Source organism: Muntiacus reevesi, chromosome 15 (genome assembly GCF_963930625.1).
Source record: "Muntiacus reevesi chromosome 15, mMunRee1.1, whole genome shotgun sequence".
Taxonomy (NCBI): domain Eukaryota; kingdom Metazoa; phylum Chordata; class Mammalia; order Artiodactyla; family Cervidae; genus Muntiacus; species Muntiacus reevesi.
The window spans coordinates 27,831,030-27,846,457 of NC_089263.1; the positions used below are offsets into that span (position 1 = coordinate 27,831,030).

The 15,428-nt window shown below is 45.5% G+C and overlaps 1 protein-coding gene across 1 annotated transcript in view; it reads right to left on the reverse strand.

The window, feature by feature from the left end:
- The window catches only part of LOC136147361 (neuronal acetylcholine receptor subunit alpha-7), a 137,329-nt gene that overhangs the window by 64,212 nt on the left and 57,689 nt on the right, over positions 1 to 15,428 (reverse strand). The window contains exon 4 of the mRNA XM_065906744.1: positions 7,778 to 7,887. Coding sequence (XP_065762816.1) covers positions 7,778 to 7,887 — 110 coding nt within the window. The remainder of the gene's footprint in view (positions 1 to 7,777; positions 7,888 to 15,428) is intronic.

The following is a 15,428-nucleotide window of genomic DNA, read 5'->3' on the forward strand; positions in this document are numbered from 1 at the left end:
AGATGTGAATGCTAACACAGGCTTTGGAGCCATTCAGCCCTTTGCATAAAGAGTGGAGCAAAGCCAAGGGCACTAAAGATCTGCAAGTGCAGTCCATGCTGTGAGGAGAGGCTGGGCTCCAAATCAGGATGAGGCAGCCAGGTCTCTGGGCTCCCGGCGGCTGAATGAGTGTGCACATCCACGTGCCCTCCATCCTCTGACTTTACCAAGATACTGGAGGAACCAACACAGATAAAACACAACCACTGCCGTAAGCTGGGAGGAGTGTACAAGCAGAAAAGAAGCGATAATAACTTCCAAACAAGATAATCATGAGATGGAATTCAGTTGCTAGCAAGTCAGAGAAAATATGAATTCGAATTTTGACCGCTACTGAGAGCAAAAAAGGAAATGCAATTCTACAGAGGCTCTCCTGTCTCATTCAAAGTACAAGCAAAGACCTGGTAGACTAGGGCAGCACCTGTTGTATCTCTGATCCTCTCGCCTGACTCGTGCCCATGAATCTGGACCCTTCTCTTCCAAGGACAGATCTAGATGACAAGCTCCTGCCTCAGGGTAATCCAAAAAAGATACATCTTATAAAGATAAAATCACGACACACAAATATAAAATGAACATATTTGTGTCAAAGACGTTTTTTAAGTCATTAATTAATGAGGGAAACAGGAAGGCATGAAAATCCAATTCTGAGGAGCATCCAAAGGGCAGACCCATGGACAGAGGTGACCAGGAACGCTGATCCCATCTATTCACAGATGCAAGCACTCTGACAGAATCCATTTGCTTCTCAATGGACTGGAATCATTTCCATCACTACCAGTCTGAGAACTTGCAAAGTTGAAAGGTGGTTCAAGGACCGTGGCCTACTGACCACTAGAGCATCTGATAACCTGGGAGGTGCAGGTGACCTCACATGGAGATGCCACAGATGCCTGCTTATCTTTCTCTCCTTCACCGTTTTATTTATTTTATGATGGTAATGATGTTTTGCATTTCAAAGCTTTTCACCACCTTTCCTGACAAGCCTAGGAGCCTGTTCTTTCTGCCAAGAGCATTCGCCTCCCTGATGCTCTGATTTTTTTCATGACCTCCCTCTCCAGTCTCACAGCCCACATCTGGCTCCAGTATGTGTGAGGCTCCCTCCCCAGTTCTTACAGCCCCCCAAACTGGGTGCATGTTCTCCCCTCTCTCTCTCCCTTTCTCTAGAGGGCAGGGAATTTTGTCTATCTTGATGGCTGCTGTATCCTGGGATCCTAGAACAGTGTGTGACAACAGCATGTAAGCCTTCATTAAATATTGGGTGAGCAAAGAGACAAATGAAAAACAAACATCAACAGCAGCAGGGGTGAGAAGAGGGAGGCCTGGATGGACACAGGTTGGCAGGTTCCACTCACTTTCTAAAAACTCTGCCCTCTTGCCACTTCACATTATCTACAAACAGCTTTCCTCCAGATTAGGTCAGATTTGATAATGGAGATGTTATCACAGCACTCCCTAAAGCCTCCTTCTCTAAGATCCAAAGTTGAAAAGTTACCTTTGTTCACCTGGAGATTCCTGTCCCCATCAAGAGACATGATGTCCTTTTAGTGATGCCTCCACCCTGATCCCCCCGCCCCAGGCCAGCCACGGCTGCATGATGGGCCCAGGAGCACCAACTCTGGGACCCTCTTCTGGAGCCAATGGCAGCGACAGCACTGAGTCTAAGATATTCACTCCTAAGATTCCGTTCCATACATGGACCGTTATGAGACCATGATTTGACCCAGGGGAGAAACTGCCACTCACAAGGATGCAGGTCCCTCCTCATTTCTGTTACCTTTGCTACCTACCTGCCTCCTCCACTTTGCCTGAGTCCCAGGATGCTTCCCCATCACTCAATCACTGCTGCCCTCCCCACAAGAGCCAGGACAGGATCTCCAAACAGGCCAAGGTGAAAATGACTGGAACTTCAGTGGCCAGCTCACCTGCACTGAGCTGACCATGCCAACAGCCATCCTGTCCGTGTCCGAGGCCCTGACAGCTGCCCAGGCAAGAACTGGCATCCCTGCCCAAGGCTCCTGTTCATGCATGGGACAGGCAAGCAGAATGACATTCCTGGAAGCAGCTGTCAATCTATCACAGAAGGAAGTTGGCAGATAAGCATCCTGGACATCCCCTGTGGGAATGGACATCCCACTGCCCATGGCAGTAGCTTTTTAAAGCATCCTGTATTGTTTTCCCTCCCCTCCCTGTCCCATTTAGTCTCTCAAATTATGTGCACTCAAATCCTCATCCTGGGCTGATGTCCAAGGGACCCTAAGACACTTAGGAAAGAGAATAAATTCTATGTCACTAGTGACTCATTGATCACCACAATTACAAACCCTTGGGGGTCAGATCACACTGCACCCAGGTTTTGTCCTTTGTGTACAACCCTCCCCTCCCTCCAGCCTCTGCCATTAGCCACAGGGTCAGGGGAATATGTGACAGAAAGAGGGCTGATGCCAGAGGCCTGCAGCCTCAGAGCCAGACAGACAGGAGCCTGCAGACGTGTGAATGTAGTTTTGCACAGCCTATAAAAAGAAGATGGTTGACACCCCACGCAGTCCTAAAAATACAGAGTCAATAAAAACATCAGCAAATTACATTCATCAATGAAGATTCCATTACTGTCACAGGATTTTCTGATGAAACAGCTCAAGAACTGAGAAGCCCAGAGGGACTGAGGCAGCCACCCAGGGTTGCACAATGCAGGGGTGGCTGAGATGTTGCTGGGGTTCAGACTTCTCTCTGCAAAGCGACGCTGATACCAGTGAGGCCTTTCATTCCACCCAAAAGGCATTGTAGCTCTTCCTAGGTCATGACTCATTCTGGGGGAAGCCATTTACCACACCATGAGGACATTCAACTCATAGAGAGGTCCATGTATTTAAGAATTAAGACTCCTAAGGGCCAACATCAACTTGCCAGCCATCTGGGTGAGTCACCTGGTTGGACACCTCAGTCAGGCTCCCTGTTGACTGCAGCCCCAAGCCAATACTGGGCTGAAACTACATGAGACCTGGAACCAGACCACCTACTGGACCCCTCCCTAAATCCTTGAGCCACAGCAACCGGGAGAGGTTACAATGATTCTTCTTGTTTTAAATTTTGGAGTGATTTGTCCTGCAAAGACGGAAACTACAGTAAATACCATTTGTCCCAATTAGGATTGGTTGGGATTCCTTTACCTGATGACTGGTATTTTTTATAATTTCTGGAAAATTCCCAACCATTATTTCTTTAAACATTGCTTTCCCCTCGTTTTCTCTATTAGTTCTTAGACTCCAATTAAACACTTTAAGAACATCCCAGTCTATTCTGCAAGTCACAGCATTTCTCTTATTTTTCATCTTTGTGCATCTCTTTGCTATGCTCTGTATCGACAGCTTATTGCGTCTTTCAGTTCACTGTGAACCATCAGCCATTTAACCTATTACACTTTTCAAATGGATATTTAATTTACAAGCAGCAAGCACAGATTTTTGGTGTGTGGCTTGCATTGAATTTTGGTGCAGATTATATTCATGTAACTATAACCACCATAAAGTCAAGATATAGACACTCCCATTATGTCAGAAAATTCCCTTATGCCCCTTTCCTCTGTCCCTCCCAGAAGTAACCATTTTATTGATTTGCATCCCCTATTCTAGAACATCAATAAATGTAATCACACAGAAGATTAAAAGCCAAAAAGGAGGGAGGAAAATGGTAACAAGTCATCCAGGATTGCTACTCACTTTGAGTAAGATTGTGTTCAGACAAATCCTGGAACTGCAGGCTTAAACTAAAGCAGAACGACGCAAACAAGAAACCACTGGGTTCATCATCTAGCAGGGATGCTGTTATTAGCCCTGGTCCTCCCCTCAGAGCCACCCAGCCAGCCGGTGGGCAATAAACTTGTTCACCATCCATCAGGAGAATAAAGCAGCCCATCCCAGAAATGATGCACAGACCCTATTAGGCAGTGACCCAGCCTCTTCAAAGCACAGAAAATGGATTTTATCTCAAAAACCACCTGGACTACAAAATTGAGCTGGAATAGGAGAAATGGTACAGACATGTGGGTGATGCTTCCCCTGCCGTGAATCAATGCCCCCCTCCAAACCATGGCTCACACAGGAGGGCGGCACGTCCCCTCCTTCAGGAAGGGCCCCCACCTTCGCCACACACATGTAATGAGACATCGCGTGGGCTCACTGAGCAAATACATCAGCTTGAGTGAGAATCTTTGGCTGGAGGAAAGTGCTAAACTCAACATCTCTCAAAATCTCCCATAACAGAATATCAGACAGTCAGGATCTCACTAAACTCAGGCCTGTTTTTACTCCTTCCTGTGTCCATTTCTGGACTCAGATACCAGGGCTCCTGTCTTCCGGGCTGCCAATGTGACGTTCCTCCTTCTCTTTCTTCCCTTGTTGGGTTTAGCAGCACCAGCATCACACAGGTCACCCCCTTCACTCCTCCGCCTCGTGCCTGTACCCCACCCTCCTTCCATTTTGTCCATACACGTTGTGAGGTGCTTTCCAGGAGCCCATGAAGGGGGGGCAGCGCCTGCAGGTTGTGAGCCACAAGAACCTCTTTCTAGGAGAGCATGTGACAGAGAGAGGTGTCTGGAGTCAAGAGAAGGTAGAGCCCACACTGAGGGGTCAAGGATAAATGATGGGAGTTGGGGAACATCCCTGAACTGACCACCAGCAGGTGGAAGGGGAGGTGGCGGAGTTTAGGGTGGTGGTGTCCACACATACCTGGGGCAAGAGGAGTGGCAGCAGGGGGAGTCCAGCGTCTCTCTGTCCTCCTGGCCCCACAGGCGCCCTGAACTGAGCGCCCCTTCATTATGTACGCATGCCTGCTTTGGTCCTTCCACTCCCCCGAGTCTTCACTCTGACATTCCTGTGTCATCACTGTCCCTGCTCAGTCTGGACAGCTGGTCTCCCCAGGGCAACCTCCCTGCCTCGCTCCCTGGTGTCCTGGAGAAGGGCACTGACTTCTCCTCCCTTCTCTTGGCCCCTCCCTACTTTGCCCAACAGGACCAGGTGAAGGGCTGGTCTGAATTCCTGGGTCCCTAAGGGCCAGGCAGCCCCCACTTCATGCCTCTCCCGGAGTCACCAGACCACGTGAAAAAGGCTCAGGCAGGGAAGAAGTGCTCGGGTGGTGCAGGTACAGCCCCGGCTGAGCCCCCACCCACAGCACCATTACCACCACCACCAGCTCTGGGGGTGTACCCCCACACGCAAGCTCATCTGAGCCCCAGCCACTGCCTGCTGCCAACATCTCATAGAACAGACAAGCAGCCACACGGGCCCAGCCAGCTCCCATGGTGAGAAATAAAAGGCGCAGTGTTGTTTTTTTTTTTTTTAAAGCCACTAAATTCAGAGTCACTTAAGCAGTGAAAGATAACTGATGCTGTGTCTGCAGCTGGCTTCGGTAACTTTCATAACCTTCCTACCCCACACTGTGCTAATGTGGACATGCCAGCCAAGCAGTCAACAGTTATTTTAGGTAAAAAGTCCCACATCTCACTTCTCAGATGAAAATTAATGCAGGAGAGGAGGCAGTCTCTATAGACACTGTGCTACAGGCTGGTGGAGGTAGTCAGCAGGTATATGGAAAGGAGAAGAAGAGGGGAGATGGTTATATGGAGCTCCTGGGGAAATACAAGAGGAAGAAGGGGATGGATTATTCCTGGGGGCCTGGTCCCTGGTGGCATCTGTCAGACAGAGATGGCTGCATCTTTGTTCCTTGAAATTCAAGTATGTATAGAATACTTGGAAACTCTTCATTAGTTAGAATGTCAGAAACGCCAAACATTTAATGGGGTTTAAGATCTTACAGGTAAGTCATAAGAACCATCACTTCAAGCCTCATTGTTAAAAATTCTACCATATTTATTTTTGATTTCAGATGAAAAAAACTGCATTGGGAACAGTGAAAAACATTATTGGCATTTCTTTTTAAAATGTCAAACCATTTTACTTAAAGCTGAGATTCTCATCCCCATGCCTTTGAGCACACAGCTACCTTTACAGATTGTTTACTCTTTGCTGAGTACACCAAGCATGCTATGTATATCTGCAGTTCATTCTTTCAGACTGTGAGGTTGGCACTTACCCTATTGGGCAAAGGAGGCATCAGAGACTTACAGACATAGTAAATATTATGGCTAAGATTTACACCCACTTAGTTCATCCAAACCCTTGGCCTTAAGCAGTCAACGGCAATATTGCTGTTATAGACTGAACTGTCTCCCCTTGAAAGTCACAGGCTGAACCCCTAGCTAATTCACATGCCCAACTATCTCCAAGTGAAACTGCAGTTGGAGGTGGAATCTTTAACGAGGTAAAACTAAGTTAAAATGAAGTCATCAGAGTGAACCCTAATCCAACGTGACTAATGTTTTCACAAGCAAAGACGAGGACACAGACACACACACGTGGGGAGATCATGTAAGGACACAGGGAGAGGATGGCCATCTACAAGCCATGGAGAGAGGCCTCAGAAGAAATCAACCCTGCAGACCTGCAGACACCTGGATCTGGGTCCTCCTCCAAGAAAAAATAAATTTCTGTTGTTTAAGTCACCCAGTTACTGGTTATTTTGTTCTGGCAGCTCTGGGCAACTAATACAGCCCCTAGGAAACAGAGGAGCCAAGGAAGAGGCATGGGAACTCATGTGCTTCTACTCAATAGAGGACTGCTTACTCTGACCTGAGACGCCTTTCAAAACTCGGCTGCCGGAACTAAGTTAAGTTACTGGAAAGTGGTGGCAAAGCAGCAAAGGCAATCTTCTAGAGACAGGCTCAAGGATTCAAATGAAACATCATACCAGTAAGAAAGACAGAGAATTAAAAGTGGATACAAGACATAAAATCACTCAGCCTTCTGGAAGCAGTCCTCATAGGACAAACCCATCAGCTGGTCCTGAGGGATCACTGTGCCCACTGTTTTCCTGAGTCACAAAGGTGCTGGGATTCCTTTTTTCCAAGAGGGACCAGAGACAGCAGCCATCGCTAGGAAATAGCTTTCATGAGTATTAAGACAATTATCACATCCTGTATCTTATTGGAAAGAGAGGCTCTGATTTCCCTTATTTGACTAGGTAGTTTAGCAAATAATTTTAGAAATTACTTCAGGAAATTTAATCTGCCTGGACACCCGCCTTCTGGGCTTCTACTCCACAAATCAGATGGCCTTGGCTAACTGACAAATCCTTCTTTTCCTGACCTCAGGAGATGGACTATTAGAAGATGATGACTGTCTTTCTCCCATCAGGTACAGGCTTCCGAGTGTGGCTGGAGATGAGGGCCTCCTGTGCTTAGCCGCCTCGCAGTGCTCTCAACTGCACAATGGGCAGTGCATTAAATGAGGACCTGAATCCAGAGAGTGGACTCCAGCCATGAATCCTGTTGACCAGCAATTTCTCTTGCTCTGACTGTAACTGCTGTCATTCAGAGGCAAAGTTATGACTACATGCAAAAATGACTCAGTGCCAATATGTACACAAGTACCTACAAATCTGTAACGCATAGCCCTGCAGACACAGCCATTGAGGGCAGCGTGCTGGATGCTGCAGGCCTGCGTGCTGGGACAGAGAATGCCGGACACAGGACAGATGCTTCCCACAAAGCCTCATGGGGATCCACAATCCCAAATTATAGATAACACACCCAGCATTTCTATAAAAATACTCAAATATGCTTGACTGTTAAAACACATCCAAGAATAAACTCATTTCTTTCCCTTTTGTCCACTGAGCTTACCTGTTGTAGAGGAGAATGTCTGGCTTCCAGATCTGGCCGTCTGGGAAACGAACCGTCTTCACGCCTGGATACTCAGACGCATTCCACTGTAAATAGTGATCTGTCCAAGTCTGACAAACACAGACGGCAGCATTAGCAGCACTTTGCTTTCTTGCCTGCTAATATATCTTATGAGAGATTATTAGATAAGTTCAAAGCCAAAAAGAGTTCCAGACACTTATTTACATAATTGAGTTGCTATCTGTAAAATATATGCAAACTGGGAATTAAATAATCCCTTACTAAATGACCATAAATAATCCCTTACTAAATGACCATGAATAGCACAAAAATCACATTTAAGATCCTGCTGTCACCATGACCATAGTCAGAGGGTAGCATTAAAGTTAATTCCAGTCCACTGCACACCCCCAAGCCCTTCTCTCCTGTAGCAGATGGTTTTTTTCCCTAGCCAAATGAAAACTGTTTCGCTTTCAAAGTTTAGGGACACTTTGGACAAATAAATTCATTATTTCAGTTAGAATAAGAACTAAATTGGAAAAATGTAGAAGATTTATTCCCATAAAACAACTTCATGCAGCTTCAGGGGTACCTCTCAGAAATGTCTAAGGGCCTATATTTGGATTTGAATTACTATTTTCAGGTAGAAATACTGCTTCCAACACCACAACTCAAAAAGGCACACATGGGCATTGGTACTAAAATGCTGAATCAGAACACGAGGGTACAGAGTAAGGCTCAGGAAATATTTATAAGCACGTGAATATGAGTGTGTCTCTAGGGGGCTAAACCTGAAATTGGTTCTTGAGGGATCTTTGTAAGAGGAAGGTCCGTTGCTGGAGTTCTCTGCCCCCGGACCACGCACCCCAGAGTTACCTGAGGTTCACTGGCTTTGTAAAGACTGCTCAGGGATGACACCACCTGCACAGCTGGGCAACCAGCAGCACCCAGCCAGGACTGCAAGGCTGCCAGGTTTGGACTTACCAGCTCCTACAGGTGTGCATAATCAGAGCAGATGCCATAAAGGCCTCCATCCTGTATTCAGTCCCCCTGGAGCCACCTGCTCTGAATGCAAACTTTCTCATTTAAAAAGGTATGTGATGCAACACCCCAAGCTGGCCCAGGGGCAATTCCTCATAATAAATCATTATTTCTGCAGCAAAACATGTATATTTATACTGAAAATAAATGCCTCGATTGCGTATCAATTTGTTTGATTTTAGACCTGATCAGTTTGATGTAAAGTCATAAAAACAAAAACAAACAAGCAAAAAACCCTGTCATGTTCAGAGCTGCTGAGATTTGAGAATTGCCTCCAAGGGATTGTGGGTCTAGAGCTACTGAAACTGGCAATAGCAGTCAAAGGGCATGCCCCCGAGATCCCATCATCCTCTGGAAAGGGCAGATGAGCATCCTAGTTAGTCAGAGAAGAAGGAATATGCAGGTAAGTATCAGCATTTCTTTACTTTCAATACTTCAGCCACCTGATGCAAAGAAATGACTCATTGAAAAAGACCTTGATGCTGGGGAAGACTGAAGGCAGGAGGAGAAGGGGACATGAGGTGGCTGAATGACATCACCAACTCAATGGACATGAGTTTGAGCAAGCTCTGGGAGTTGGTGATGGACAGGAAAGTCTGGTGTGCTGCAGTCCATGGGGTTGCAAAGAGTCAGACATGACTGAGCGACTGAACTGAACTAACTGATCAGCATTTCAGAGTCATAAACCATGAGAAGGATATATTGATACTTAAATTGTTGAAGTATCCCTGGTAACTCAGTGGTAAAGATCCACCTGCAATGCAGGAGATGTGGGTTTGACCCCTGGATTGGGAAGAACGTCTAGAGAAGGAAATGGCAAACCTTGCCTGGGGAGATCTCATAGATATAGGAGCCTGGCAGGCTATAGTCCATGGGGCAGCAGAAGAGTAAGACACGACTTAGCAACTAAACAACAACGACAACCTGTTGCAGCATCATTGGGGGCATTTAGGATGGTGACCTAAATTAGGCATTTAGGATGGTGATGTTTCTAAATTAAAAGTGTGTGGCTGGGGGAGGACAGGACAGCACAGCACCCAGAAAGGGCCAATCTTGTTCCACTGGTTTTGCAGGAAGGCCTGGGTAACCAGCCACAGTGTGTTTGCTCCAGCGGCTCCAGCTCTGCCCCCGCTGCCCAGTGTTCTCTTCTTTTCTCTCCCATGTTCTGGGCACAAGCCCTTCCATGCCCAACACCTGTGCTTTCCTGACCATGTTCTCATATCTGGATGCTCCTCTGCGTTGGCAGCTGATTAGCACAGAGTCTGGCATTCATCTTCCCCACTACCCTGCTCAGGGCCCCAGGACTCCCAGAACTGCCCAGGAAGGTAGGTGTGGCATATAGATGCCCATCTACTCTGCCTGCTGATAGGATGGTCACAGCAAGAGGAGAGGCAGGGAAGAGGGAACGCTTTGTCGGTCAAATGTAAACATCTCTTAAGGGTACCAGGTCTGACCTGCAGGGAGCCTCCCTGGCAATTCCTCACCCCTCCCATCTCCCCCACCCATGCTCCTACTTGGCCGCATGTGCCCCGGGACGTGTATCTCAGCCAGCCTGCTTGCTCAGTGTCTGCTATGTGTACATGCTCACCAGAACACTGGGATGCCAGCATGACTATTCCTATTTACAAGAGAAACTGGGGCCTGGAGAAGTGAGTCAGGACTCAGAACTTCATTATTTGACTTCAAGCTGGGTGACTCCTAGGCTCTACTGTGGTTGGTTCTTCCCCACTAATCTGTCTGCACAGGCAAATTCTGCACCCCAACAAGGTGGGCTGCTCTTCTAGGGGTCTCCCTTAAGTCTAAAGCCAGGTTCAGTCTCTATCATCCTCTCAGCAGAAACAGAGGGCCACTGGGAGCTTTAGGATCAAACAGACCTTGTTTTGTACCCAAGGCTCCAGCGGAGAAGAGCTGTGTCAGCTCTAGCAGGTAAACCACCCTCTCTGAGCTGCATTTTGCTTGTATGTAGCACCTCATCAGGCACTATAAGGATACAATGAGATACAGTGTCAAAGCAAGTAAGTCACATGGCCTTGTGAGGCATGTGATAAATGACTCTGAGAAGAAAAGGGATCCTCCCTCTCACAACATCCCAGAGGACATGAGAGCTGTAACAACTGAGCTTCAGCCAAAGATGGAGAGAGCACAGGCCAGCTCAGTGTCAGGAGTTGGAGCGGGAATCTCAGTGCAGCACTGTCCTGGGTTTTCATGAAGATTTTCTAAGAATGGATGTGGAAAAGGGCCCATAAACAAGCAGGGGGTAGGGTTCTATCCTCCAAAGTACTCCTGCCCACTCAGATCACAGATCTGAGGGCAGAGGTGCTGAGCAAAATCTGTGTATAGACAGCAGCTGGCATGGCTCCCACATGCAGGCACCTGGAAACAGGCATGAACCTAGAAGTGCCAACCCTCCCAGAGCCAACAGGGAAGCCCATCCTTTATATTATACTATATTATATTATATATTAGTTATATACAATAATAAATTTTAAACAAAGATAAAGGTTTCTCTTGAGTTCCAGGAGCTATTCAAGGAAAGACCTGAATGTGAGGCAGGGAACGGGACTGTCTGAATTTGAACTCAGCTGGACAGAAGTGTGGGTCACTCGGCCCCCATCTGCAGTTGGTGTCTCAAACAGGGGCAGTCTATGGGAATGAGCCCTTACCTGAAGGATCAAATGCTAAATCAGAATACAGCCAAACTGTCGGTGTCAGGAAACACCTCACACACACATGCTCTGAACATTCTTCGGTCAACTGTTCTGATCTCAGAGGAAGAGAGTGGGCCTCCTCCTTCCTTCTGTCCCAAAACTTTCTTCTCTCAGTGGACATAGGTTTTGCTTAATGGTGGGTTGTTCTTATGGCCCTAAGCAAGTCACTGACCTCTCATCTATGAGCAACATATGCAGCATTTCTATTTTGATAAAGAATGCAGAAATGAAGAAGGAAAGCATTTCAGAAAAAAATATGGTTTAGAGTCTAATTTTCTATGATGCTACTAATTCCATAATTAGAATTAGGAGGTGGAAAATAAGCAAAAGGATGGGAAATCTAAACCAGAAGAATGGTCGAAATTTCAAAAATTCAAAATTAAAGAAGATAGTTTTGTTTTTTTAAGCAAGTTTTTTTTTTTTTTTTTTTTTTTTAAGTCTCCAAATGGCTCAAACACCTCTTTAGAAACTGAAGTGGCTTCTGTCAGTTCTTCTCATAGATTAAATCAGATTATGTCTGACAGGACTCCCCAAATGATAAAACTAATATGCAGAAAAAATACACTAGCAGCTTTCTCCTAGGAATATAAAGAAGTAAACAGAGAGATCAAACACTTTCTCTTCCCTCAGGTTCTCTAAATAACTGTAAATTCCTACAAATCAAGGGCAGGTAAGAGAAAGGAAAATACAATCAACAAACAAAAGAGAATTTTTTTCTGCCTCTTCCCTTTGAATGTATAGAAAACCCATCATTTGTAGGATGTTGATCTCAGAGTTTTAATATCTAGAGAAAAGATTATGTGGATTCAGGTTTTCAGAACAGGAATTCAGCAACATGAAATAAGGGAGAGTAAAAGCAACTGCTGAGAGCAATTTCCTGGGCCCCCTGTCCCTTCCTGTCCACGTTTCTGCCCTCCCTCCCTAGGGACTCTGGCCGTGACCTTCTTCAGCATGGAGTCTCACTTCTCCTCTGTTCCCATTACCCAGGCTGGGCAGGCCAGGCCGGACACCAGTTTGGGAAATACGAAGAGCAGGAATCAACATGGTTGTCTTAGAAATGGCTCTGGGGCAGCTTCCAAGGCCCGTGGGGGTGACGTCTGAGTTCCCCAGGTCCACACTGAGGCCACAGTAGGAATACCAAGGCTTTTCAGATGGAAACAGAGTAGGACAGAGGTTTTGATTAGGTAACTGTTAAGGTCTGTTCTAAATCCAAGATTCTTGTGATTCCTTAAAATTCAGCTGGGAGCTATTACTACAGCTACTCCATGAGTTACAGGTGCCAGATAAAATGTGCCGTCCAGCTTTATAAGGACATACATTACAAAGGTGCCCAACTTGTTTTCCACAGGGTGGGCACCTGGAATGAAGCATTAATTACTGAGGTCACACCTAGAAACACTCGGGCTTCCCTCACCACATACAAAGAGTCCATGCCTTTCCTTCTCTCCCTTTGATTTCTATAAATCAAAGAGAATCAATCCCCCCACCTGCCAACTCCATGGTCTACACAGCCAGCCTGCCTCCTGCCAATTCTCTAGGTAGGTACTTGGTCTTGATATCTGAACCTTCTTCAGAGTATAAATTACACAGCCAGATTGGGAATGGTTTGCAAGTAGAAACTGGGTCTCATCCTCTTCTAGGCACCCCCTCATTTGGCCTCGCAATGCCTTTCCACAAAGCAGGTGCTTGAAAAGATTAGTTGAATAGTTACACGAGATAAAAAGGTGAGTTTTAAAACAAATGAAGCTGCAGATGCTTCCGCAAATGCAAGTCTTAATTAGAAATATGCTGTGCTTGAAAGAAATTTAGAGGCCTCTGCTGACATCCTCCAAAGCGAGGATGTCTATTTATGGAGCACCTGAACTCAACGCAGTAAGTAATAATCCAGTTATGTTTTTCCTGGGAACCAACATCCGTTAAAAAAAAAAGCCAAATCACATTCATTGTTGAAGATCAATCACTTACTGAGGACTAAGAAATAGAGACTCAGAGAAACATGACGTGACATGTCAGGAACAAATTCAGTGTCTCTCTCTCTCCAGGAGAAAAATGTCCACATCAGCTCTGCACTTTTCCCATGCGTACACGCATGGGAAATGGACGGTTTTATGTCAAAAAGGAAGCATTCTCATTATGCCCCAGAATTCCCAGAGCTATATGACAGTCTTGACTGCATGGGTTAGGGGTGGTGGCTGCAGATCTGAAGGCATTATTAGCAATTCACTGTCAAATACACTTTTAGGATTTGTGCACTGCATTGTATGCAAATACTTTTACCTTGAAAGAAAGAAAGAAAAAAAAAAAAACCCTCTGGACTCTGAGATCTCCATGAAATATGTGGGTGAAAGGACACCACTGCCCACTCTTCACTTTTGAGCTGAATTTAAAAATAAACTAGATGAATAGAAGGTCAGATATGGGATAAAGCAAGTATAGTAAAAGTAATTATAGAATCCAGGAGGCAAGTATATGGGTGCTCACTATAAATTCAACTTCTTGGTATAGTTGAAAATTCTCATTAAAAAAAATTGGGGAAAAATATTACTCATAATATGTAGTAATCTGGGTGGGGTTTAGTGATTTGCTCACACACAGCCTGAAGAAGGAAAGGGCAACCCACTCTAGTATTCTTGCCTGGAAAATCCCATGAACAAAGGAGCCTGGCGGGCTACAGTCCATGAGGTTGCAAAGAGTCAGACATGATTGAGCATGCCTGAACACACAGCCAGATGAAGGTGAGTTTAAGTGAGAATGCAAAGGGAGAGATTGAGGACAGTTGGGGTGGGAGGGCCCTGCTCAGGGGAATGTTGCTGTAAAAGGTAAGAGAAAACCAGGGAGTCACTAGATGGGTTCATGGGGACAGAGGGTAATATGCGTACACGCTAAGTCACTTCAGTTGTGTCCAACTCTGTGCAACCCTATGGACAGGCTCCTTAGGCCATGGGACTTCCAGGCAAGAATACTGGAGTGCATTGCCATGACCTCCTCCAGGGGATCTTATTGACCCAGGGATCAAACCCATGTCTCTTTTGTCTCTTGCATTGATGGGCAGGTTCTTTACCATTAGCGCCACCTGGGAAGCCCCAGAGGGCAGTGTATTTGTATACTGAGAGTGACACAAACACTATTATGATGCTTGAGGCAACAGGGGCAGTTGTGAAAGCCCTCACAGCAGGGCCAGCAGACAGGACCACATCCAATGAGGAAGGGCTGGCTTCCATGGGAGAACAGACCCTGCGCCCTTGGCAAAAGGAGGGAAGCTGGAGATGGAGGGCACAGGTGTGCAGGTGGGATCCACACACTGAGGCAAGTTCCTTTAAATCCTGCAGGGAAGACCCCCAGACTCTATTATTTTTGGCATATAATCTGTAAGAAGTTCAAGGAAATGAGTAATCCTGCTATCACAAACTGCCCTTCATTCTGAACTCTACATGTTACTACTTCTATTTTTAAAAGTTATAGAATTGATGGTGAAATCTGTATCTATGTCTCAATTTTAGCAATAAAAAATAGGCATCTATGAATGTATTAATGAATTTTAAAAAAGCCCCATCTTTGGAAGAGAGGTCAATTTCCAATTTTTTGTTTAATAATTATTAAAATGTATAATTAGTTTCACCTTGATGAATTATGTACCAATAATCACTGTAATCCTAAATCAATCCAGAAGAAAAATTCTTAACACTTTTCTGAAGGAATAATTTTTATGTAAATATTTACATTGGAGAGAACCAAGTCAGAATCATTAATAAAGACTTTCAAGGATAAAATTCTGTGTAGAAAAGAAAGGTAAGTGCAGAAAGAAAAAGGGACTATGTAAAATATCCACCAGGTAAAGAAGGGTATGTTTGTATATGTTTTTTGATTAATGATAGGCGTGTCAAATTATATGGAATTTAAAT